The sequence below is a fragment of the Nannospalax galili genome, unplaced genomic scaffold, assembly GCF_000622305.1.
Source record: "Nannospalax galili isolate Female #2095 unplaced genomic scaffold, S.galili_v1.0 scaffold257, whole genome shotgun sequence".
NCBI classification, from domain to species: domain Eukaryota; kingdom Metazoa; phylum Chordata; class Mammalia; order Rodentia; family Spalacidae; genus Nannospalax; species Nannospalax galili.
The window spans coordinates 4137772-4162089 of record NW_008340854.1 but is presented as its reverse complement, the minus strand read 5'-3'; the positions used below and the strand labels follow the sequence as shown (position 1 = coordinate 4162089).

General features: G+C 38.9%; 1 protein-coding gene across 4 annotated transcripts in view; it reads left to right on the top strand.

Annotated features, from left to right (window-relative positions):
* The window catches only part of Thada (THADA armadillo repeat containing), a 408197-nt gene that overhangs the window by 24128 nt on the left and 359751 nt on the right, over nt 1-24318 (top strand). For all 4 annotated transcript variants that reach the window (XM_029564835.1, XM_029564834.1, XM_008835873.3 and 1 more), the window contains exons 9-15: nt 4249-4343; nt 5737-5957; nt 7790-8478; nt 10697-10848; nt 11859-12014; nt 12833-12952; nt 18849-18972. In XM_029564835.1, coding sequence (XP_029420695.1) covers nt 4249-4343; nt 5737-5957; nt 7790-8478; nt 10697-10848; nt 11859-12014; nt 12833-12952; nt 18849-18972 — 1557 coding nt within the window. The remainder of the gene's footprint in view (nt 1-4248; nt 4344-5736; nt 5958-7789; nt 8479-10696; nt 10849-11858; nt 12015-12832; nt 12953-18848; nt 18973-24318) is intronic.

The following is a 24318-nucleotide window of genomic DNA, read 5'->3' as shown; positions in this document are numbered from 1 at the left end:
TTTCATACTAAGATGGTGTCTATCCTTGAAGGTGAGGTGAGTTTCTTGAAGACAACAAAAAGATGGGTTTTCTTTCTTGATCCATTGCACCAGCCTGTGTCTTTTGACAGGGGAGTTGAGGCCATTGATATTTAGTGTTACTATTGAAAGATGTGTATTGTATAGTGTCATTTTAATTTCTTTGCGTTTGTGGTCCTATTTTGTGTTTCCGTTGTTACACCTTTATTTTCTTTATGTAGCCTCTTGGGCATACTCCTTTCTTTGTTCCTTTCTATTGTTTCAAGTAGTCTCTGTAGTGCTGGTTTGGAAGACATGAATTCTTTCAGCCTATTTGTGTCATGGAAAATTTTCTGTTCCCCTTCGACCTTGATAGATAGTTTTGCTGGATAAAGTATTCAGGTTTGGCATCCATGGTTGTTTAGAACTGGGAATACTTTGTTCTAGGCTCTTCTGGCTTTCATAGTTTGCATTGAAAAGTAATTCTGATGGGTTTTCCTTTATACGTAACTACTTGTTTTTCTTAGCAGCTTTCAGTACCCTCTCTTTGTTCTGTACATTTAATGTTTTTACTATAATATGCCATGGGAGCTTTCTGTTCTAGTTATGTCTGATTAATGTGCTATGTGCTTCTTGAATTCCTGTAGGTATTTATTTCTTAATTTAGGGACGTTTTCTTCTATAATCCTATTGAAGATTTGTTTAATGCCATTGGCCTGAGATTCTTCTCCTTCCTATATGCCTAGGATGCATCGATTTGGTCTTTTCATGCTGTCCACATTTCCTGCATATTCCGTTCCTTTTTAAAAAAATTTCATAGTTTTTGCTTGAGCAGTCCAGCTCTTCAACTTTGTCATCCAGGCTGTTTTCGATTTCTTTCATTCTGCTTGTGAGGCTTTCTCCTGTTATTTCAAACTTATTGAGTTTTTAAATTCTATTTTCATTTCAGCTCAATGTTTTTACTGTGATATGCTGTGGGGACTTTCTGTTCTGATCATGTCTTAATGGTGTTCTCTGTGCTTCTTGAATCTCTATAGGTATGTCTTTCTTTAATTTAGGGACTTTTTCTTCTATAATCCTATTGAAGATCTGTTTAATGACATTGGTTTGAGTTTCTTCTCCTTTCTGTATGCCTATAATATGTAGATTTGGTCATTTCATGTTGTCCCACATTTCCTGAGTATTCCATTCTTGTGTTTTTTTTTGAAGTTTTCATAATCTTTGCTTAAGGAGTCCAGATCTTCAACTTTATCCTCTAGTGTTGATATTTTGTTTTCCATTTCATTCATTCTGCTTGTGAGACTTTCTCTCCTGTTGTTTCTAACTGGTTTATTGAGTTTTTCAGTCCCGTGTTCATTTCAATTTGGGTTTTTGTCACTATTTTTATCTCTTTAGTGAATTCGTCTATTTTTATCTCTTTAGTGAATTCGTCTTTCAAGTTATGTTTTTTTTTTTTTTTTGGATATCTCATTAAGCCGCATATCTGTATATTCTGGGCTTCCATCAAATGTTTATGCCTTTCCTCTTTGAGTTGAGTTATTTTTGCGTGTTTATTCTTAAATTTCTTTGATCATGTTTATGATTGTGCTTTTAAATTCTGCGTCCTGGGGTTCTACAGGATGATACTCAATGCTGTGCCTTTCTGTAGGACTCATGGGTTTTGTTGGGGACATATTTTCCTGGTTTTTCATATTGTTTGTGTTTTTGTGTTGCCGTTTGGGCTTATGGATGTTCTTTGTTGGTTATGTGTTCAACAGAAACTTCTACTCTGCTTTTGTTTAATTTAATTTTTGGTTCTGTTAATATTGTTTATGTAACTTAGTTACTTTTTGTTTTAGTATGGAAGACAAATTGATAGGTATTTCAAGTTCTTGCTGGGTAGTAGACTGGTCAGAGTCCTGACTGAGCAGGTCTGTCTGCCTGATCTGGGGGCTGGGAATTTGGTGGTGAGAGGACTACCTGGGTGAGGATTTAGGGATCTGTGGTAGGGTGCTTGGTTAATCTGGCTTGGGAAGCTAGTCTTGAGACTTGAGCTGAAGGAATTGGAGCCCGCCTATGGTAGGGGATGGGGTGGGGGTGAATGAGAGAATTGGGGTAGGGAGGCACTCTGGTTACATTTTTAAAGAAGAATTTGGAAGTGTGTGTGTGTGTGTGTGTGTGTGTGTGTGTGTATCCTGCAGAGGCCGGATGAGGGTGTTGAATCCCCTGGAGCCAGAGTTAACAGGAGGTTGTGAACCACCTGATATGGGTGCTGGAACTGGACTTGTCCTCCACAGGAACAGCAAGCACTCTTTTAAAAAAATATTTTATTATTTTAATTTTATTTGTGTGAGTATATTGCCTATATGTATGCAAGTGTACCCATGTTGTGCCATGCCCACAGAGGTAAGAAGAATGCATTAGAGCCCCTGGAACTGCAGTTATGGATGGTTGTTAGCTGCCATGTGGGTGCTGAGACTCAATCCCAGATCCTTTGCAAGAGCAGCCAGTGGTCTTAACTACTGAGCCATCTTTCCAGCCCCACAGCAAGCACTCTTAATTTCTGAGCCATCTCTCCAGCCCCTAACTAATCACTTTGATCAAGACAAAATTTCAGAGGATATTTACCCTTTAAATGGGATATTTCTCAATCTGTAAATAAAGGAGTTTGGTAAAATACAGAGAACTCAACAATTTTAATATGAGAGAGCATCTTTTCTAAAAAGTTGGCATTTAATCAATGCCATTCTTTAGGAGTTTAAGCTTCTTGTATCAGTAAGGTGTCTAGCTACAAGTAACAGAAAACTGAACATCAGGAATGTAAGCAAATGCTCCTATCTTCTCATACCACATAAGAAATTCAGAGTCAGGTCACTCAGAACTCCTGCAGACACCATAGGTACTATAGGTCCCAGTTTCTGCCTTTTTGCTGTGGCATTTTGAGTGCGTTGGCTTCTACCCATGTGCTTCTTGCCTCGTTTGGCATCTGTCTATCTGCTGTAGCTGTAGACATCATATATCTGTTTAGGGCAGAAGAGCCAATTATATCTTTAATCATAAAAACAAAGGAATTCAAAGGACTTTTAAGTCTATTGATATGAACCCTCTCCCATGGCTGCCTTTAGTTTCAAGAAAGATTGAGGAGGGACTGGAGAGATGGCTCAGCAGTTAAGACACTGGCTGCTCTTGCAGAGGACCTGGGTTCAATTCCCAGTACCCACATGGCTACTAACAACCATCTGTAACTTCAGTTCCAGGGGAATCTGATGCCCTCTTTTGACCTCTGCAGGCATTGCATGACATGGGTGCACTTACATACATGCAAACATTCATAAAATAAAAATAATAAGATATTGAAAAAAGAAAAGAAAGGGAGCTGGAGAGATGGCTCAGTGGTTAAGAAAACTAGTTGTTCTTGCAGAAGACCCAGGTTTGAATCCCAGCACCCACATGGCAGCTAATAACTGTAACTCCATCTAGCTCCAGGGGCTCCAACAGCCGCTTCTGTCCTCTGCAGGCATTGCATTACACAGGTGCACTTACCTACATGTAGGCAATACACACGTACACATAAAATAAAAATGATAAAATAAAAAAAGAAGGAAATAAGTATCCTGCCTTTGGTTAGGCATGTAGGGACCCACAGTTATAGTTTTGTTTTTTTTTTTAAATCAGTGATGAAGGTCAGAATGGGTATTTAATAGTTAACTTATGGTTTCTGTCATACTTCTTAGTTTGGCTTGTGTATACTACCACATCAGAGGCTAATATTTGTCTAAACAAAAAGAGGATAATAAGTCAAAATTGTTTAATCATTTTGAGCACAGTGACAGCAAAGTTTCTAATTAGCATAGGTGTAGTAGTTTTTCACACAAGCCTTAAAAGCTTTTTAAGAAAAATTAGGTTTGTTGGGTTGGGATACAGCAGCAGCATCATTGGTGGTATGCTAGTAGGTATGCAGAGAGAATGAGAGCAGATGCTGGAGAAGAGAGGCAGGATTCTCATTTACTGAGTATGTACTGAGCTTAGCCTTTCAGTTCATTTTCTTTTAAGCTTTATGGTAGCTTGTCAGATATGAGTTAGAGTTCCTATTTTCCTGAAGAGAAAGCTGAGTTTCTGGGAGGTTAAATAACTTGTCTGGGATCTATTCAGTTAGATATAGTAAGGCTAGAAATTGGACCCAGGACTGTCTGACCCCAAAGCATTTGTTCTTTGCACTGTACCAGGCTCTCCATCCTTTCACACATGTTCTCTGCTTTTTCTGCCAAATAGATGACCTACTACAGACTGTTCAGAGCACATCTGGATTAGCTGTTATTCTTTTTATCAAGACTATGTTTTATCCATCTGAAAAGATTCCTGAGTTGGTGAGTGCATCTCCATTTTAGACCTGTTCTTCAGTGAGATGTATATTCAAGATTTTTTAATTAAAATTTTTTATTATTTTGCACTATTTGAGAGAGAGAGAGAGAGAGAGAGAGAGAGAGAGAGAGAGAGAGTAGATCAGATGACAACTTGCAGAAATTGATTCTCTCCTTCTGCCATGTGGGTCCTGGAGATCAAACTCAGGTTGTCAGGCTTGATGGCAAGCACTTTCATCCACTGAACTATCTCACCAGTCTCCCCAAAAAGATGGCTTGGTGGTTAAGAACACTGACTATTCTTGCAGGAGACCTGGGTTTGAATCCGAGGACCCACCTGGCAGCAAACAACTGTCCTTAACTCCAGTTCCAGGAGAATCTGAAGCTCTCTTCTGACCTCCATGGCATTGCACGACACAGGTGCACTCACTTACATGCAGGCAATACATGCATACACATAAAATAATAATAAATATAAAAGAAAAAATTTATTTGGCATAGTTTGGGGTTTTCCAATAACTTTGATAAAGACAGTTCTAAATATTCAAATAAAGCAAAAAGAGACAAGATAATGACAACTACCTGTAAGTCCATTTTGTAAAGATGACTACTGTCAACATTTTTGGTTAATAGCCTCCTAGTGTTTTTCTAGTGCTCTCTTCAGTTCTGGGTCTCAGTATCATAAGAGATATTTGCAATGATTAATGTTTAGACAAGCACTAATAATTTTCTGTTAAATATGTTATTTTTATTAAGAATAATCCAAATCATGTACTTCATAGTACAAGAAGCATGTTTGAGTCAATTTTTAGCGAATTTGCTCCATATGTAAAGTATAATTTGGTAATTAGACCATGGTCATTGTTACTTACTGCTAGCGTGTTCCCCCCTAGTGTTATCTATGAATTTACTTTGTCCTTTAGCCTAACTTTATGTTAAATATGTGTTGCATTCTTCTGAGACCATGCCAAGTAATTGTTTTTAGGTAAAATTGAAATTTTTTTTTCTGGAATCACTTCTGAAAGCATCAAGTTTGCCAACATGCAGGTGGCGACCTTTTGTGTTCTACCAGTACCTTCATAGCAATGCTAGGATTCATGTGTTCACATTTAATTTTTTTTTTCTTTTAATATTAGTGTAATCTTTTTAATGTTTGTGGTTGTTTTACCATTAGTTCTCCTACAGTATTTCAGGAAAAAGAGATTTTTAGGTTTGTATTTTGAAATATCTCTTGAAAATTTTTTTTGTGGGGGTGGGGGGGTCTTTTTAAGACTTGTTCTCCCTTAGCCCCAGCTGACCCTGCCTCCCGAGTGCTGGGATTAAAGGTGTGCACCACAACACCTGGCTCTTAAGAAGTTTTAAAGACTTTGTATATTATTAATTCTGTTATATTTTCCAGATTAGCAGCTTGCTTCTCCAATCAGTGGACTACACCAGCATCCCCACATGGTTCATGAGCAGCTGTAAGAACCTTTGTTGTGCTGATATGCCCAGTTCAGCTCTCTTATTCCTGTGTCAGGGGACACTTGCTATGTTGGATTGGCAGGATGGGAGCATGGGCCCAGGCAGGGAGACCCTGCTCTTGGACACTGTGCATGCTTTGTTCATCTTGAGTTCACAGTGAGTTTTGATTTTGTTGTCTTTTATTTTGCTAGGAAAGCATATCAAAGACACAACTGAGCCAGCATACCTAATTTAATTAAATGTGATTAGGATAAATCTTAAAAGAGATGTGTAGACATAAAATAGGTATGAGAGAGAAGACAGCATGAAGAGAATGATTGTTATAGAAATTACTTGTTCTGTGGCTGGAGAGATGCTCAGCAGTTAAGAGTACTGGCTGCTCTTGTAGAGGGCCCAAGTTTGGCTCCCAGCACCTACATGGTAGCTAACAACTGTCCATAACTCCAGTTCCAGGAAATCTGACATCCTCTAGGAGCATTACGTGCATGGGTGCACTTAGGTACATTAGGCAAAGCACTCATACACATAAAATTAAATAAATAAATAAGAAATTACTGATTCAGGCTAATCTGGTTTTTTTTTTTTTTTTGTCTTTTAGATAGGATCTCTTCTGTAGCTCCAGCTAGAACTTGCTGTGTAGACCAGTCTGGCCTTGAACTCGCAGAGATCGTCTGCCTCTGCCTCCTGAGTGCTGGGACTAAAGGTATCTGCCACCATGCCTGGCTAAGAAAGTACTGGTTCAGGCTAATTTGTAATGAACATTTCTAAAATAAACATTCAGTCTCTATACTACCTTTTTTTTTAATTAAAAAAATTTGATTATTCTACTTTATGTGTATTAGTGTTTTGCCTGGATGTATATAAATGCTCACAGAGGCCAGAAGAAGGTGTCAGATCCCCTGGAACTGGAGTTATGGAGGGCATTAGCCACCGTGTGGGTGCTAGTAACAAAACTTGGGTCCTCTGCAAGAGCAGCCAGTGCTCTTAACTGCTGAGACATCTCTCTAGCCTTATGCTAGTTTTTTGTTATTTGTTTTGAACCAAAGTCCCAGTTTGCCCAGGCTGCCTTTGAACTTACCATGTAGTCAAGGCTGGCCTTGAACTCTTGATCCTTCTGCTTCTATTCCCAAGTAATAGGATTATAGGTGTGCACTAACACACCCAAATTACACTTTTATTTTTGTCTTTTTTGAGACAGGGTTTCCTTGTAGTCCCAGCTGTCCTGGATCTTACTATGTAGATCATGCTGGCCTTGAATTCGCAGAGATCCATCTGCTTCTGCTTCCCAAGTGCTGGGATTAAAGGCTTGGCTTAGTATCACAGTGAAGATACTAAATATTTCATTTAACCCTGTCCTAGTTGTTTCTTCATTGCTATGACAAAATACTCTCACCAATACCAACTTGGGGAGGAAAGGGTTTATTTTATCTTACATCTCCCAGGTCACAGTTCATCATTGAGGGAGCCCAAAGTAGGAACTCAGGGCAGGAACCTGGAGGCAGGAGCTGGAGCACAGGCCATGGAGGAATACTGCTTGCTGGATTACTCCCCTGGCCCTTGCTCAGCTTGCTTTCTTATGCAACACAGGGCCACCTGCCCAGGGTGGCACCACCCACAGTATGCTGGGCCCTCCCACATCACTCAACAGTCAAGAAGATGCCCCACAGACATGGCCACAGGCCAGTTCTATGGAGGCAGTTCCCTAATTGAGCCTCCCTCAACCCAGGTGTATCAAGTTGACACCAGTGCTATCCAGCACAACCCCTAAAGGTTTCTTTATGTTCATTTTTGGCTTTTTTTTTTTTTTAAAAAAAGAAAGTAAAAAGATTGCCATGTAAATATGAGGAATGTTTTGGCCTTGTAAATTTTGTTATAAGTTTAATTGCATTTTCTATTTATCCTTTGTATTTAAAATTTGTACTGTATAGAAATGATTTTTTTAAATAGTCAGTTTATAATAATATAGATCATGGTTCATTTTTCTTTAGGATTAAGGAATCAACACTGGAAATGTTCCTGTCTAGAATCTTGGCATCTTGGACTAATTCAGCTATACATATCCTTGAATCAAGTTCCCCAAGTATAAAGGACCAACTGAATGGGAATTCAAGCATAACTGGGAGGCTTTTGGAATATGTTTATACCCACTGGGACCATCCATTAGATGCTCTGAGACACCAAACCAAAATTATATTCAAAAATCTTCTCCAAATGCATTGGCTTGCTATGGAAGGGAATTTGGTCACTGACCCTTTCTTTCTGGAACTGGCCAAGAGTCTTCTGCGATTGGAATGGCATATTAAAGGAAAGTACACATGCCTTGGCTGTTTGGTCGAGTGCATAGGAATTGAACATATTTTGGCAGTAGATAAAACAATTCCATCTCAAATCTTAGAGGTGATGGGCGACCAGTCATTGGTACCTTATGCAAGTGACCTCTTGGAAACCATGTTTAAAAATCATAAGAGTCATTTGAAATCCCAGATTGTCAACAGTACTTGGATTGATGAGTGGCATGAAACTTGGGTTTCTCCTCTCCTTTATATTCTGTGTGAAGGAAACCTGGATCAAAAATCATATGTGATTGATTATTACTTGCCAAAATTATTGAATTACAGCCCTGAAAGCTTAAGGTATATGGTAAAGATTCTTCAGACATCTATTGATGCTAAACCTGGTAAGGAAAAGGAATTTTTGTTTTAGTAATTTCTAATTATGATGCTAAATGTAGGTCCATAGACAAATGTTTGCTATATTAAAGTTCAAATAATTCTTTCTTCTTTTTGTTATACCAACTTCCATGAGTAGTAAAGAAGGATATTAGCATCGCTACTGTGGATTGTAACAGACGTTACTGTCTGTAGCTAAGTGCAATTTTTCCATGAAGTGGGTTCTCCAAGCCAAAGAATGAGTCCAATTACAAGGTTTTAATTTATTATTTTGTTCTCAAACTGGAGTAAAGGTGTGTGTGTTTTATATAATTTGCTTATTCAGTGATTTAGACTAATTAAAAAAATCTTTAGACAAGTTTAAGGCAGGTAAGTTTTTGTCTCTTGGGAAAAGACAAAATTGAAGGCACAATCTAAAGAAAGAATTCTGTAATCATTTAGAATAGGGGGAAACATCCCATTGAAACTCATTAGTGCTAAAGAAATCACTTCACTAAAGCATAATTCAATAATTAATGTGTAGCTGGGTGTGGTGGTGCACATCTATAATTCCAGTACTTGGGAGGCAGAGGCAGGATTTCTTTAAATTCAAAGCCAGCCTGGTCTACTATTGAGTTCATGGTGGACCATGACTGCATGAGACTCAGTAAATAAATATGAAATAAAATAAAAATGAATGTAAATAAGATCCTGACTCATATAAATCTTAAAATCATTCTATTTAAATTTTATTTATTTTTATTTTATGTGTATGTGTTATTGCCTGCATGTAGGTAAGTGCATTTGTGTTGTGCAGTGCCTGCAGAGGTTAAAAGAGGCTGTCGGATACCCTGGGACTGGAGTTACGGACAGTTGTTAGATGCCATGTGGGTGCTGGGATTCAAACCCAGGTTTTCTGCAAGAATAACCAGTGTTCTTAACTGATGAGCCATCTCTCTAGCCCCGAAATCACTCTATTTAAAAAAATGGTATCCCTCACCATTTAAGAAACACTTGAAATTAAAATGGTTAAATTAAAAACCTTCAGTATTCTAAAGAGTAACCAAAAGATAAAAGGAAAACTTGGGGCTGGAGAGATGGTTCAGTGGTTAATAGGTTATACTGCTCTTGTAGAGGACCTGAGTTCATTTCCCAGTATCCACGTCAGGCTGCCCAAAACTGCATGTAACTCCAGCTGCAGGCTATCCAGTGTCCTCTTCTGAACTACTCAGGCACTTGCTTGCATTCACATGCCCATAACTACACAGATACACACACACACACACACACACACACACGCACAAAATTAAAAAATAAGAAAATCTTAAAAAAGAAGTTTTGATTTCTATACACAGAACCAAATCATTATTTAACTAATATTTGCCAGTTCTTGCTTTTTTGAGAGATCATCTAAAATTTGTTCCATGAATCTGTTCTAAAGTAAGGTTGTCTTTATTTTTGTATCTCTGTTTCCTGTGAACCATGCTCCCTGACTGGCCCTTTTCTAGTCCCTAAAACCAACACGTCTTTGTAATCCACTTTTTATAGTCTTTATAAATAAGAACAATAATTCCAACATATGCATTGAGGTTCAGTGTTTATTTTCAGGGAAATAATAGCTTTTGGTTTACCAAAGTGTTTTCACTTTTTTTTGGCAAAAAGTTATTTTAGTTTTTGTGTAGTGGTTTGCAACTTTTCTCCACTTAATTTTTTTCCCCTAATTGTGAATTTTTTTAAATGTCAAGGACAAAAGTAAAAATATTAGCAAATAAATTGCCATTTCTTTATATTAAGATAATTATGCTTCTGTGAAATTATTGGCATCAACAAGTAATTTTCAATAATTTTTATTTTAGAATAGGCAGTTTAATTTGTGTTAGAATTTACTTTAGGGGATGATTGCTTGTCCAGAGGATCCTGGTTCGATTCCCAACACCCACATGGCGGCAAACAATTGTCTGTAACGCCAGTTCCAGGGGATCTGTCACCCTCTTCTAACCTCCCCAGGCATTGCATGACACGGATGCACTTAGATACATGCAGGCAATACGCTCATACACATAAAATTAAAAAAAAAAAATTAAAAAAAATTATTTAAATGTGATTTTTATTTCTTGGACTATAATGTTAATTGGAAACAAAAATTGGCATGTCATAGTCATTTGCGTGGCACAATAAGTACTTTCAGATAAGTAATAGTCTTTGCTGTTATGCTTTTGTGGTAAGAACAGTCATTTCTCCCCTTAGGGTCTTGTCACAGCAGAGGGGCTCTGGGAGCTTTGATGGCATGTCTACGAACAGCTAGAGCTCATGGACATCTTCAGGCTGCATCTCATACCTGGGAGGACCTTGTGTCCAGTGCAAGAATAAAGCAAGGCTTAATTCATCAACACTGCCAAGTAAGGAAGCAAGGAACTAGGAATTTGTTGCATATGTTAGGTCTCTGATTCTCTGATTCCTTTAGTAGTCCAGTATAAAGGCTTCTAAGTTGGTGCTTAGCACTCTTTTAGGGAGACCATTAAGAGGGTGAGTAGAAAGTGAAAAGTGTCATCTCTGTTCTCAGTCTATTCAACATCTACTTGAAGGGTAAAGAAAACTTGAGTAAAGCATCTGAAACTCTGAGAGACAACAGTTGTCAGTATGATGCTTTATCTGGGAGGCTCAGGGAATCCAATCGCAGTGGTTAGATAGAAAATGGAGCATCAGAGCAGCATGCAGCATTGGAGGGCATGGATGGAAGGTCAGAATGGAAGGGTCTTGTTCGTTGTTTCGTAATGCTCCACTGCTAGGCAGATTACTTTGTTGGTTCCTAATTAAAAATGGAATGGATTCATCCATTGGTTGTTAATGGAATCAGAGATGAATTTTTGGAGTGGGAGCAAAAAAAGTGAGGAGACCAGTATAAAGTTTATAGTAGTAATCCAAGAGTGAGCTGTAGGGACCTGGTGTAAGGTCACTGAGAAAAGGGAGAAAAGGAATGAAGCTAAGTGTTGCATGGATTAAGGTTTTGCACTGTTGATTTGTGTAAGTCCCTCAGTTTATACATTTAATGAGATAGTTTTTTTTTTTGGTCTTTTTGAGACAGGGTCTCCCTGTAGCTCCAGCTGTCCTGGAACTCACTATGTAGACCAGGCTGGCCTTGAACTCACAGAGATCCGCCTGCCTCTGCTTCCTGAGTGCTGGGATTAAAGGCATGCGCCACCACGCCTGGCTTAATGACATAATTTTACAGGAAATAACTACAGGGTGTTTGGATTAAGACATCTTTCTGAGGTGTATATGGACAAAGTGAAATTTACTTTTTCCCTTTGGTAACCTGTATAAATAATCAGGTATTTAAAGTGTTTGGGGCTTTGCTTATTTTATGAGCAAACTAATAAGTTTAATATTTTTGCCTGATGTATTTTAGGTGCGGATAGATACTTTAGGCTTGCTTTGTGAAAGTAATCGAAGCACAGAAATTGTTTCCACAGAAGAAATGCAATGGATTCAGTTCTTTATCACTTACAACCTTAACAGCCAGTCACCAGGAGTACGGCAGCAGATTTGTTCTCTCCTAAAAAAGGTAGAATTTTGTATCAGAAAGTGTGGGCAAGTGGTGAACTTCACCCTGGAAATTGTTTTAAAAGAGCGTAGATTTTGGGAGAATGTGGAATGGGCCACAAGTCTTCATGGCACTTGTGTGACCTGCCCTGGGGTTCATCCAGTTTACATACGGGATTAAAATCCAGTGTGGAAAGTTCTTTCATTTAGGTGTAGAAAATCAACCTTGAGGTCATTTGTTTTTAACAGTTTATTTAACAGGTGGTCAGTGGGCAACTTGTGGGAGTTGGTTTTTCCCTTCTACCATGTGGGTTCTGGACATTGACTCAGGTCATCAGTCTTGGTGACAGGGGCTTTTACCTTCTAAGCCATTGGAGCAGCCCAAGCTCTTTTTTTGAAAGAAAAAAAAAAAAAATCAAACTTTGGGGTTCTTGGAGCGTAGGTGGTTTGACGAGAGCTTTGGTGACAGGTGGAAGGAGGCACTCTCATTTCTCTGGTTTTTCTTCAAGCACCTCATGAAATGTCCTATTTTGACTAATTCTTGAACTAATCTTATAACACGTCTATGGGTAAGGAATTGATAGAGTATAGAAATGAATAGATCATTTTCAGTTTTAAGAAAATTTAAAGGAAATGGAAAAATTGGTTTAATTTCTGGTCACAGTAATACTTTGTTTTTGGTTTTAAAAATATAAATGTTAACTTTCTGTCAAAAAGAAACTCTGAAGAGCTCAAGATTTTAAAACTCATGTACTCTTCTTGCCTTAAATTTCTCCTTTAGGCTGATAGTTTACTATGTAGCTCACATTTTTTTTTTTTTTTTAATTTTTGTCTCAAAAGTTGTTTTGTAGAATACAAGAAAGTTCTCAGGTACTTTATAAATTGGAACTAAGTAAATCCAAACTTGAATCAGAGGAGTTAACCAAAGAGCAGCCTTCTGTTTCTTTACAGCAATATAAGGTAGGTGATATTTCTAGACAAAAGTGTTTTAAGAAACCTATAACAGTCCTGAATAAACAGTCGTGGGAAATAAACAGAATTCCTGTGAATCGTGGTTTTATGCTTTTTTCCTTCAAGCTGGGTGTTACATGTTCCTTCAGAGCTGAGCATTCCAATGGATGTAGCCTGAGTTGTGGAACTAGTGCTGCACTTGAGCATTGTTAGAGAATGACATAACTGGCTTACCGTAGTAACTTCCAGCTTTTAGGGGCCAGATGCTTAGAACTTTAACAAACAGCTCTGACTCTACCTTTTCATAGGGTAGAAGATTCTGCTGTGGCTGTCCCTACTTCCTCACACTGACATAACTTACAGCTTCTTGATGTTAGTGACCCCTGGCTCGTAGTTCAACTGTGGAGGGAGGTTTGTGTCTAGCCAGATAGAGTGAAATCGAAGAGTAGTTCTGAGTCAGGGCATTGTGTTACTGGGATGGATACAGCCTCCGGTGTAGCAGCTCTAGTCTGGGGTGTTGGGATACTTTACTGACTGAGCCATCTCCTCAGGGCTCAGCTGGACAATTTTTTCCCTCCCTCCCTCCCTCCCTCCCTCCCTCCCTGTGTGGAGTGTGTGAATGTGAGAGTATGTATATATGTGTACATGTTCATGTGTGTAAGTGTGCATGTGAGGCCAGAGGTTGACATTTAAGTGCCTTCCTCGATCACTCTCTACCTTATTTTTTGAGGCAGGGTCTCTCTGAACCTAGAGCTCATTGATGAAGCAAGACTGATTGCCTAGCAAGCCTTGGGGATCCTCCTGTCTGTAATCTAGCTCTAGGATTTTAGGTTCTCATTGCTGGATTTTAGATTCTCATTGCTATCCCTGGCTTTGGGTGCTAGGGATCCAAACTCAGGTCCTCATGCTTGTACAAGTACTTTAGACTGAGCCATCTCCTCAGCCTCCTGTTTTCAACAAAACAAATGAGCTTTTCACTGGTTTCTTCCAAATCTAGCCCCTCCAAAAGCAAACCTTTATTTTTAGCTAAGGCCCAGATGGAGAAAGAGCTCAATCTGTTTTAATTTACTTAGGGAAATAGGTATGATAAATTAATGATACATTCGAACCATGACATATTCTAAATGTTAGTGTGGATAGTCTTGAATTTTGTATTTCAAAGGTAAATTGGACTGAAGACATGGCTTAGTAGTTAAGAGCACTGATTGTTCTTGCAGAAGACCCAGGTTTGAATCCCAGCACCCACATGGCAGCTAACAACCATCTGTAACTCCAGTTCCTGGGGATCTGTCGCCCTCCTCTGTCTTCCACAGGCATTACATAACACAGGTGCTCTTATACACATGCAAGCATAACACTCATATGCTGGGGGTTCGAACCAGCGACCCCTGGGGAGGTGATGATTGGGGATGAGTAAGCACGCTGTTCCCCAGCCCACGTCGCCCCCATTACCCAGAGACACTCAGATGCAACGGGGAATCTAGTTAAGCAGGGACTCATTTATTGCAGGTGTTACAAAGCTTATAAATGTATCTGGAACTCCCCCCTCTCCCCTGAGGGTTCAGACTTTCAAAGCAAGCCAGGCGGCGCCCCTAGTAACTTTCTTTAGGACCTATGCAAGGTGGGGCCTTTAGGTCCCCACACTCATACACATAAAATTCTAAAAGGTGAAAAACTAATGAAGACTATTCCTATACAAAGACTGAAATTAGCTTCTTCATCTTAAAAATCCCGAGATTTAAAAAGCCATAGCCTTAACTTTAAGGACACAGAATTAAAATAAGTTTTAATTCTACCACGTATCTGTTGGCTGACTTGTGTTTCCTTCACTAGAAATGATTAGTAATTCCTTTCAAAAACTTAGTTTTGAGGATTAAGTGAGAAAGCCCTTTGTGAACTACAAATTACTCTAAAGAACCTCACTGGGAGCTGGCAAGATGGCTCATCAGGTAAAGGCATTTACTGCCAAGCCTGAATTCAATTACTAGGATCCACATGGTAGAAGGAAAGAACAGACTCCCACAAATTATCCTCTGATCTCCACATCTATACCAAGGTACACATGCACCTCCTCCACCCCAATAAATAAATAAAATGTGATAAAAATAAAAATAACTACAAAGCCTTACTGATAGCCATTAAAAGTGAATATATATAAAAATTAAAAGTTAGAGTATATATAGAGCCCCCTGTCTCTGTGTGAGTGATGGGATTTTATTAGCCTCTCAGATCATTGCATGGTTTGAGGATATACATCTTTTTTTGTGCCTTTCTCCAAGGGGCAAAATCATGAAATGTCAATTAAGCATTTAGAAACACAAAACCTATTTTGTGGATCGAGGTTCTAAATTTTCATGCATGCATGGTTTTTGGATTTGTATTTATAGATGTACTCCACATCCCCTGCCCCCCCCCCCCCCTCTTGAGACAATCTCACTATGTAGCATAGGCTGGCCTCAAACTAAGACCCTCCTGTCTCAGCCTACTGAGACCTGTGAGTATAGTCTTGGGTATCATGTGTGGCTGGATATGGCATGTTTTGAACATTAGACCTTAGAGACTTAATCTGAGTCAATCTTTTGGTTTTGATTGTTTCTTCTAACTGTTAACAATCTGTGGCTTTTGGAGGTTGTGACCTTGACCCTCTGTTATCCTCATACCAGTGGGTGCCATGCAGTGATAGGCCCATTGCTAATCAGCAGACCAAGGGGAAGAAGAGGAGGCTATTAGTTGAGAAAAGATGTCTTCTTAGGCTAATGGAGACAATTTCTTATATAAATAACCAATCCTAATAACTAGAATACTTTAAAATTCATAAAATGCTGCATACTCATGTTTTAATTTAATCTTTAAAAACAAGGCTGTGGTGTCGCGAGTGGAGTTATTAAGGCTTAGTTGAGCATCACCTCGTTATGCGAGGGAGGATAAATATTTCTAGAGCCAATGTCTTTCAGTGCATTTATTTGGGGAATCATAAACACATTTCACACATAACACAACGACAGATAAGAGTACCAGTCCTCGGGCCAATGCCCGAGTGACATCGTTTCAGTCGGATGTGGTGATGGTAGTCTCGGCTCAGCTTGGTTGTCTCGTGGTCTAGGGTCGAGTCAGGTTTGGATGCTCGCGACGTGAAGTTCCTCTTTTTTCTCACGGTCCAGAGATGGGATCAGTCACACAGTTACACTCAGATTGCTAGGTTACATTCTAGGGCTACTAAGTGATGCTCTTTAATGTACACACTTTGGATATGTTTACATACTTTTGCTAGGGTTCTTTTTTGATTCTTAGTTTCTTAATTCTATTACATTCAATACAATTCTTAAATTCTTAATTCCCTATTCTAATACATTCAGTACACTGTGGTTTAAGCAGTCTTATCTCCCCTTAACAAGTGAGAAAACTGAAGCTTAATAAAGTTCAGTGACCAGCCTACAGGTCTCAACTAGTAGGTATATAGCCAGTAGCCAAATCTAGATTTGCTCTTAACCAAAAAAAATGTCTCAGCAGTATCTTTTATAGGATCCACTTAAGAAAGAACCTGTAGGTGAGAGAGTTCAGGGAGTACTGGAGAACTGAATTCATTGGTGTGAATTAATAATGTAAGGTACTTGGAATGCAGGAGTTGAGTGATGAGAACTGAGTATAGAAATGAAGTGGAGGAAAGGTAGGAGAGTGCCTGTTGTTGATGAAGGTATTTGGAAGTCTCACTAAGAACCTCTAAAGTTGATGAAGGCATGGTCTGAGGATGTAGTTCAGTTGGTGAAGTTCTTGCTTAGATTGGATTCTAAGCACTGCAGAATCCGGGTATGGTGATACCCACCTGTAGGATTCTTAGTACTTGGGGAGTGGATGAAGAAGGATCAGGATTTCAGGGACACCTTCTGCTACATAGCAAGTTCAAGGCCAGCCTGGATTATGTTAGACTCTATCTCAGCAACAACAATATAAATAAGGCATGTATTCAGTTCCTCTTGAGTGTGTGGGACATTGCTCAGGACTGGGGATCCTGTTGTCTATATGTGGTCTCAATCTATTGTAGTTGCTGTATGATTGAGAGAAAAAGAAGAACCATATCTAAATATACAAATGACAATACAACTAGAATGTTAAAGAGTGTGTTTTGCTTTAATGTGAATATTGTTTTAATATTTAAAACTGGCTTAACTAGGTACATTTTTGGGTAAACGTCCAATTCCTTTGAAACCCAAAGGAATTATAAATTTACCAACAATTTCTTAGGGCTTTTGAGGGCCTAAGGCTGTATGCCCACCAGAAAAAAATGAATGTAGGGGTCTTGTGTTCTTGACTGTGTCCATAGTCCATTGGGACCAGGACTGCCTATCAGCTGCTTAGGATATAGCAGTAATAGCAGTAAGTATTCCCAATTTCCCACTTTGCTTTTTTTTTTTTTTTCTTTTGCGACAGGGTCTCATGTAGCCTAGGCTGGCCTCAAACTCTTTATGTACCAGAGGATGACCTTGAATTTCAGATATTCCTGCCTCTGCCTCCCAAGTCTTGGGATTTGGGATTACAGGTGTATATCACCATGCTAAGTTTATATGGTGCTAGAGATTGAATTCGGGGCTTTGTGCATGCTAGGCAATTGCTCTACTGATTGAGCTACACTGCCAGCCTGACCACTTTACTTTTTTTTAAAAATTATTTTATTTTATTATTTTTATTTTATGTGTATGAGTGTATTGCCTGCATGTATGTGAATGCATCCACGTTGTGCAATGCTGTGGAGGTCAGAAGAGAGCTTCGGATTCCCCTGGAACTGGAGTTAAGGATGGTTCGTAGCCGCCACATGGGTGCTCAAACCCTGTTCTCTGTAAGAGCAGTCAGTGCTCTTAACCGCTGAGCCATCTCTTCAGCCCCCACTTTACTTTTTTTAATTTTAAATTTCCTCCTCTTCCTCCTCCTTCAGTGCCTCCCCCTCCCCCTCCTCCTCTACCACCACCACCTTTTATCATTTGTAAGAACAGAATGGTAGGTCATGAGTCTCAAGGGACAAGTAGGAGACAGTGGGATACTTGGATATTTGAATGAATTATGTCATAGCTAATTTATTAAGTAATCAGTTGGTTATCTTTATTTTTTAAGACATTACAGCATATTCATACCTTTGATGCCCGAGTGCTTCTATCTAGAGAAGTTAGTATGTATAAACCTCTAGAGGAGACAGGAACTGAACAAATCTTGTTTTTACCAAAAATATGTTTTTTTTCTTATCTGAACTACAATAGGAGTTGTATTTGTTGTTGACTCTACAAAGATAGGGTTATTAAGGTCATGATTTAATTTGTGGTCATGAGTATTGTCTTAGTCCATCTAAATACCTGAGGCTAGACACTTTGGAAAGGACAGAACTTTGTGAAGAAAAAGGTTGGCAGCTGGGACGAACAAACCGCAGAGATAAGGATTTTCCTGTGCCACTAATGTCAGAATAGTGAGCATAGTGTGGAAGGAACACATGTTTAAGAGTGGACGCAAGGGAGCAAGCTGAGAAAAAGAACTTGCAATGTAACCAAACCCTTCTCTTAGGAATTCATAAGGTCTTAAAATATCCAATTCACTCCTGAGAGAAGGGGTTAATCCATTCCTGGAGGTGGAACTCCCAGGACTTAATTATCTTCCACTAGGCCCTGCCTCATAAAGGTCTACTACTTCCAAACTGCCCTGCTGGGAGCCAAACTAAGCACATGAACCTTTGAGGGACAAACTGTCCGAACTCTAGTAGGTGTCCAACTGAATAATCAAGTAAAACCAGGACTTTAAAAAAAACCCTAAAACCTTTGCTGTGTTAATTAAGTGGAACAAAAGCTCCTGCTCTGGGGGGGGCGGGTAACCTAATTGTGAATGAGCTTAATGATACTTAATTAAACGTTTGCTTTTATTTTAGAATTTCATGTCATCTATTTGCAACATTCTTTTTGAAGCATTGTTTCCTGGATCTTCCTATTCAACTAGATTTTCAGCTTTAACCATCTTAGGATCAATAGCTGAAGTTTTTCCTGTCTTGGAAGGTAAGATTTCATTAATGTTTGGAGAAAGTAATTTTTTTTCTTTTAAACACTACTTTGTCACTTTGTTAGCATTTTGCTTTACTTAAAGTTTCACTTTTTGTCTTTCTTTAGTATCCTGCTTGCTTATCATGGCAGGAGTTCACCTATCTCATTTGTTAGTTTTGTTTTAAGAGAGGGCCTCATCTGTTAAGTTTTAAAATTAAAACCATAATGACTTATCTTATATTTACTATTCCTCATTGAGGCTTTGTGGCTAAAATGTGGTTTCTCTTGTATGCTATCTGCTTCGTAAGCCCCAGTCTGGTTTCGGAAAAGACATTAAAAGGATGTCATTTCCAGGCATTCTGGTTTAATGACAAGCTTTGTCTTTTCTTCTGTGGAGTATTCAAAAGAATCAACATTTAGCTTTCTTCCTTCAATATTTTTTTCTCTTTTTTTCTCATTTTTTTCCCTTTGTGTGTGTGATGTGTGTTACCTGTGGTGTATGCAAATGTGTTCACCTGATGCATATATGTGGGGGGGTAAATATGCACACACATGTGTGTGCATGTGCATATGTGTGTGTGTGTCTGTGTGTGTGTGTGTGTGTGTGTGTGTGTGTGTAGCCCAGAGGTGACCTTATTTTACTGAGATAGTGTCACTTCACTGAACCTGAAGCATGCTGATTGAACTATACTGACTGGCCCAGAACTTGCCATGTGGACCAGGCTTCCCTCAAATTCACAGATGTCTGTATGTGCTTTCCTAGTACTAGGATTCAAGTTGTGTCCCATCACACCCAGAAAGCTCAGGGAATTCAATATTGATGTGGTGCTGTTATCTTCTATACTAATTTATTTTCCTATTGCTGTGATAAAACACCTTGACAAAAGCAACTTAAGGGAGAAAGGTTTTATTTGGCTCATAATTCATTATAGGAAGTCAGGGTGCCAGGAACTTGAAGTAGCTGGTTACATCACTTTCACAGTCAAGAGCAGAGTGCAGTAAATTAATGCATGCATGCTTGTGGTTAACTCATTTTTCTCCACTCTCAAATAGTTCAGGATCCCCTCTATGCTTAGGGAATGATGCCGTCCAGCAGTAGGCTGGTCTTCCGACTTCAATTAGCATAATCAAGATAATCTTCCACCTTTAAGCCCAGAGGATCATCTGATCTGTATAGTCTAGTGAGACACCCTTTCCAGGTGATTTTAGATTCTTTTCATTAACACTAACGATCACATCTACTATATAATCCATATTAGCGTTTTGTTGTCCCAACAAATTGCCTGTTAGAGAGAAAAAAAATTTTTTTCCTACAGTCTGGGAACCAGTCCTAGATCACATATTGCATGTCTCTGTTGGGCCTGTCTTTCACATTCTTTAATCTAGAAAGTTTTTTTTATGGCTTTAACATTTTAGAAGAATGTGTCTCGTTGGGTTTTTTCTTTGGTAGTAGTACTGCATAGGTGACTTGGAGTTCATCTTGGGCATCATACCAGGAGATACACAATGTTGCCATGTTCCATTTACAGTGGTCAATTTGATCACCTCATTTTAGTGGAGATGGTAGCCTGAAAAATTACCTTCGAAAGATAATCTACATCAAATCCTCAGAATCCATGAATGTGAACCTACATGGAAAAAAGATCTTTGCAGATGTGATTAAATTAAGGATATTGAGATAAGATAATCTTCATGATCAGAATAGCAACAAGTGAGAAGTAGCCTCAGAAGAGACAAAGAATTGACACAGAGGAGACAACAAGACAGCAGAGGTAGAGACTGGTGTACTAGAGCTGCACACTATAGAATAGTTGAGGCCCTAGAAGACGTAAGAGGCTCCTTTAGGGCCTCTGGAGTGAACATGGCTCCATTGATCCTTTCCTTTTGGATTTCTTGCTTCCAGAACTGTAACTGACCATGTGTTGTACCATCTAGGTAAGATGACTATAGGCCACCCACTAGTCTAGGGAATTTCAGTGGTACTACAACTGAACTTATTTTATCTGGAAGTGATTTATTACTTTATCTGTTTGATAACTTTTTTTGGTTTTGTTTTTGCACATTTATTGTACTTACAGCCGTATATAAGTATATAGGAAAAAGCACTAGGCTGAATGAGACTGGTTCTGTTAGGGAATAATTTAATTTATTTAAATATATTTTGTGAGCTGGGGAACGTAACTCACTTGGTAGAGTGCTTGCGTAACTTACACAACACACTGGGTTTAATTTCCCCAGTACAGAACAAACTGTGCATGGTGGTACACACCTATAATTCCAATACTGAGGACTGGGGAAGCAGAGACAGGAAGATAAGAAGTTCAAGGACATCCTCAGCTACACAGAGAATTTAAGGCCAGCCTGGGCTGCATGAGACCATGTCTTAAAAAACTGTGTGTATCTTTCATAATTTCTTACACATTTGTGTGTGTGTGTGTGTGTGTGTGTGTGTGTGTGTGTGTGTACTTTGAATTAAAAATATTGTGTATTTATACAGTATGTGTGATATGTGTGGGGTGGACATACATGCCACAGCATGTGTGTGGAGGTTAGAGGATATAACTTTTGTGGAGTCAGTTCTTTCCTTCCACCTTTTACATGGGTTCTGGGGATTGAACTCAAGTTGCCAGGTTTGTGTGGCAAGAGCCTTTACCCACTGAGCCATCTTGCAAGACACACACACACACACACACACACACACACACAGACACACACACCTTGTATATAAGTACCAAAGTATACACACTTTGAAAGTGAAAAACCTAAGTCATTTTCCTAATGAATGAATCACATATAATTGAATTGGGTGTAATTGATCATTGTAATTATATAAATGAAACAAGTGGGAGGCAGTGCAAATGCAACATACCATACTTATTACTTTTAAATGAGGCTGAGGAGTCTCTGGATAGGACTTATATAAAACCTCACCCACCCATGGGTCAGGAACCATTGCGGAGGAGGGAGTGGAAAGATTGTAAGAGCCAGAGTTGGTCCATGAACGTAGGGAAACAGAGGCTTTCAGGCCACTGAAAGCTTGCACATAGGAACTTGTGGCAGTGATGGCATGGAGCGCAAGACCTATGCCAACTCAGTCAGACAAGGGCCTAGAGTAGAGCGGGGGAAATGGGTGGGCCGGCCCTAGCCTGGGAACTGTTGGAGACTGATTACTGCTGGGTGAGGGTGGGTAGACATTACTTACAATCTCTAGATAGGCTGACTAGACTCCAGGGGATGAATTTGCACTGAGGGACATCTGAGTACAAATGCTTGACTGGATGGGACTTAACATGTATGGCGGAATGCATGCCGTCCAGCGAGGGTGTATATGTGAGGGGGCATGGATGAGGGGGGTGTTTAAATTTGATTAAGAACTGTTTATGAAATGTACAAAAGCTCAGTAAAAAATTAAAACAAAAAAGGAGGCTGAGGAACCGTGACTATGAAGTATAGAATGGAAAATGTAAACACATCCTTCATCTTCATCACAAGAATTTATTTTTTAAAATTTAAAAAATTATTTATTATTACTTCTTATTTTATGTGTATGCATGTATTGCCTCCATGTAGGTAAGTGCACCCGTGTCGTGCAATGCCCACAGAGGACAGAAGAAGCCATTGAATCCCTTGGAACTAGAGTTGTTAGGTGCCATGTGGGTGCTGGGAATCTAACCTGGGTCCTTTGCAAGAACAGCTAGTGCTCTTAACCATTGAGCCATCTCTCTAGCCCCCATCACAAGAACTTTAATGTGAGGATTTTATGTTCTTTTAGAAAAAGAGGACAGTGATTTGAGGGGCTTTTGTAGCTCAGTGGTAAAATGTTTGCCGCACGTATACATGATTCATTCCTCAGCACTACACATACACCCTAAACAAATGTGGCAGAGGATTATGATTTAAAATCAAAGTAGTTTCTGCCTTTCCTTACATATTTTCTAATTCATGAAGAACGGGACTCATGTATCTTTCTTATGCAAAATTCCATGCCATAGTATACAAGATAAAAAAGTTACAAGTGTTTGCAGTGTACAAAGCAGAGTAATATTTATTTAATGAAGGGAAACATTAATTAGTAATATGTAGAACTTGAGATGAAGATAACTTCTATGAAAAAATATTTCAGGAAGATAATGGGGAATATGGATTGTCTTTAGAAGAAAGAAGCATGCAGTGTTTCATGCAGTGGTGGTGGAGAAACATTCAGATTTAAACAAAGCTCTTAAACAGTGGGTCAAAGAAGAGATCACAAAGAAAAACTTAGGGATTTGTCTCAGTGCTGGAGTGCTTGCTTAGTGTGTGCTAGGTCCTGGGTTTGATCCCTAGCACTGCCAAAAAGTAAAAATAGATAATTAAAAAATACTTTGAAATGAAGGAAAGCAAAAACACAATATACTTCTAAAACTTACGGAATGTGTAAAAGCAGTGTCCATCAAGGTGTTTATAATTCTAAATTTTTACACTAAAAAATAAGAACAATGTCAGATCAAAACCTTAGTACTTCAAGAAACTGGAAACTGAGCAAACAGCGTGAAACCAGCAGAAGGAAGGATGTAGAGATCACTAAAATAGAAGAGAAAAATAGAGAGTCAACAGAATCAGCAGCTGTTTTTTTCAGAGATAAACAAAATTGACAAAACTTGGAGCTAGAGATTAAGGAAAAGAAAGTACAAATAGAGAAAATCAGTCATGAAGTAGAACATTTCCTCATTTTCAGAAATAAAATGGGTTATAAAATAATATAATGAACAATTACATGCCAACAAATTAAATAATCTATATGAAATGTACATGTTGATCCCAGAAAACAAAAATGTGAATAAAGCTAAAACAAATAAGAGATAGAATCAGTTATCAAAACCCTCTCAGCTGCTTGGTGTGGTAGTGCATGTCTATAATCCCAGCACCTGAGAAGCTGAGGCAGGAGAACCTCAAATTGGAGGTCAACCCCTTCTACATAGCAAAGACCTTGTCTCAACCCCCCCCCCCCAAAAAAAAAACCCAACCAGCAAAGACCAATACAAAGTGTTCTAGATAAGCAAAGTCTAGGACAAATGCTTTACTGGTGAATTCAACCAAACATTTAAAGAATTAACATCTCTTCTCAAAGTCTTTCACAAAATTGGCAAGGCAAGACCCCCTCCTGACTCATTCTATAAAGCTCGTTAGAAAGGCAAATAAAGACTGTAAGAAGACCATCAAATGGATCAGTGGGTAAAGGTGCTTGCCACTAAGCCTACTCACCTGAGTTCAATCCTTAGAACCAACATGATGAAGGAAAGAGCTGATTTCCACAGGTTGTCTCTTGATCTCCGTATGTGTGTGCCCACCTATTACTCTCTCATATACATACATAAATAAATA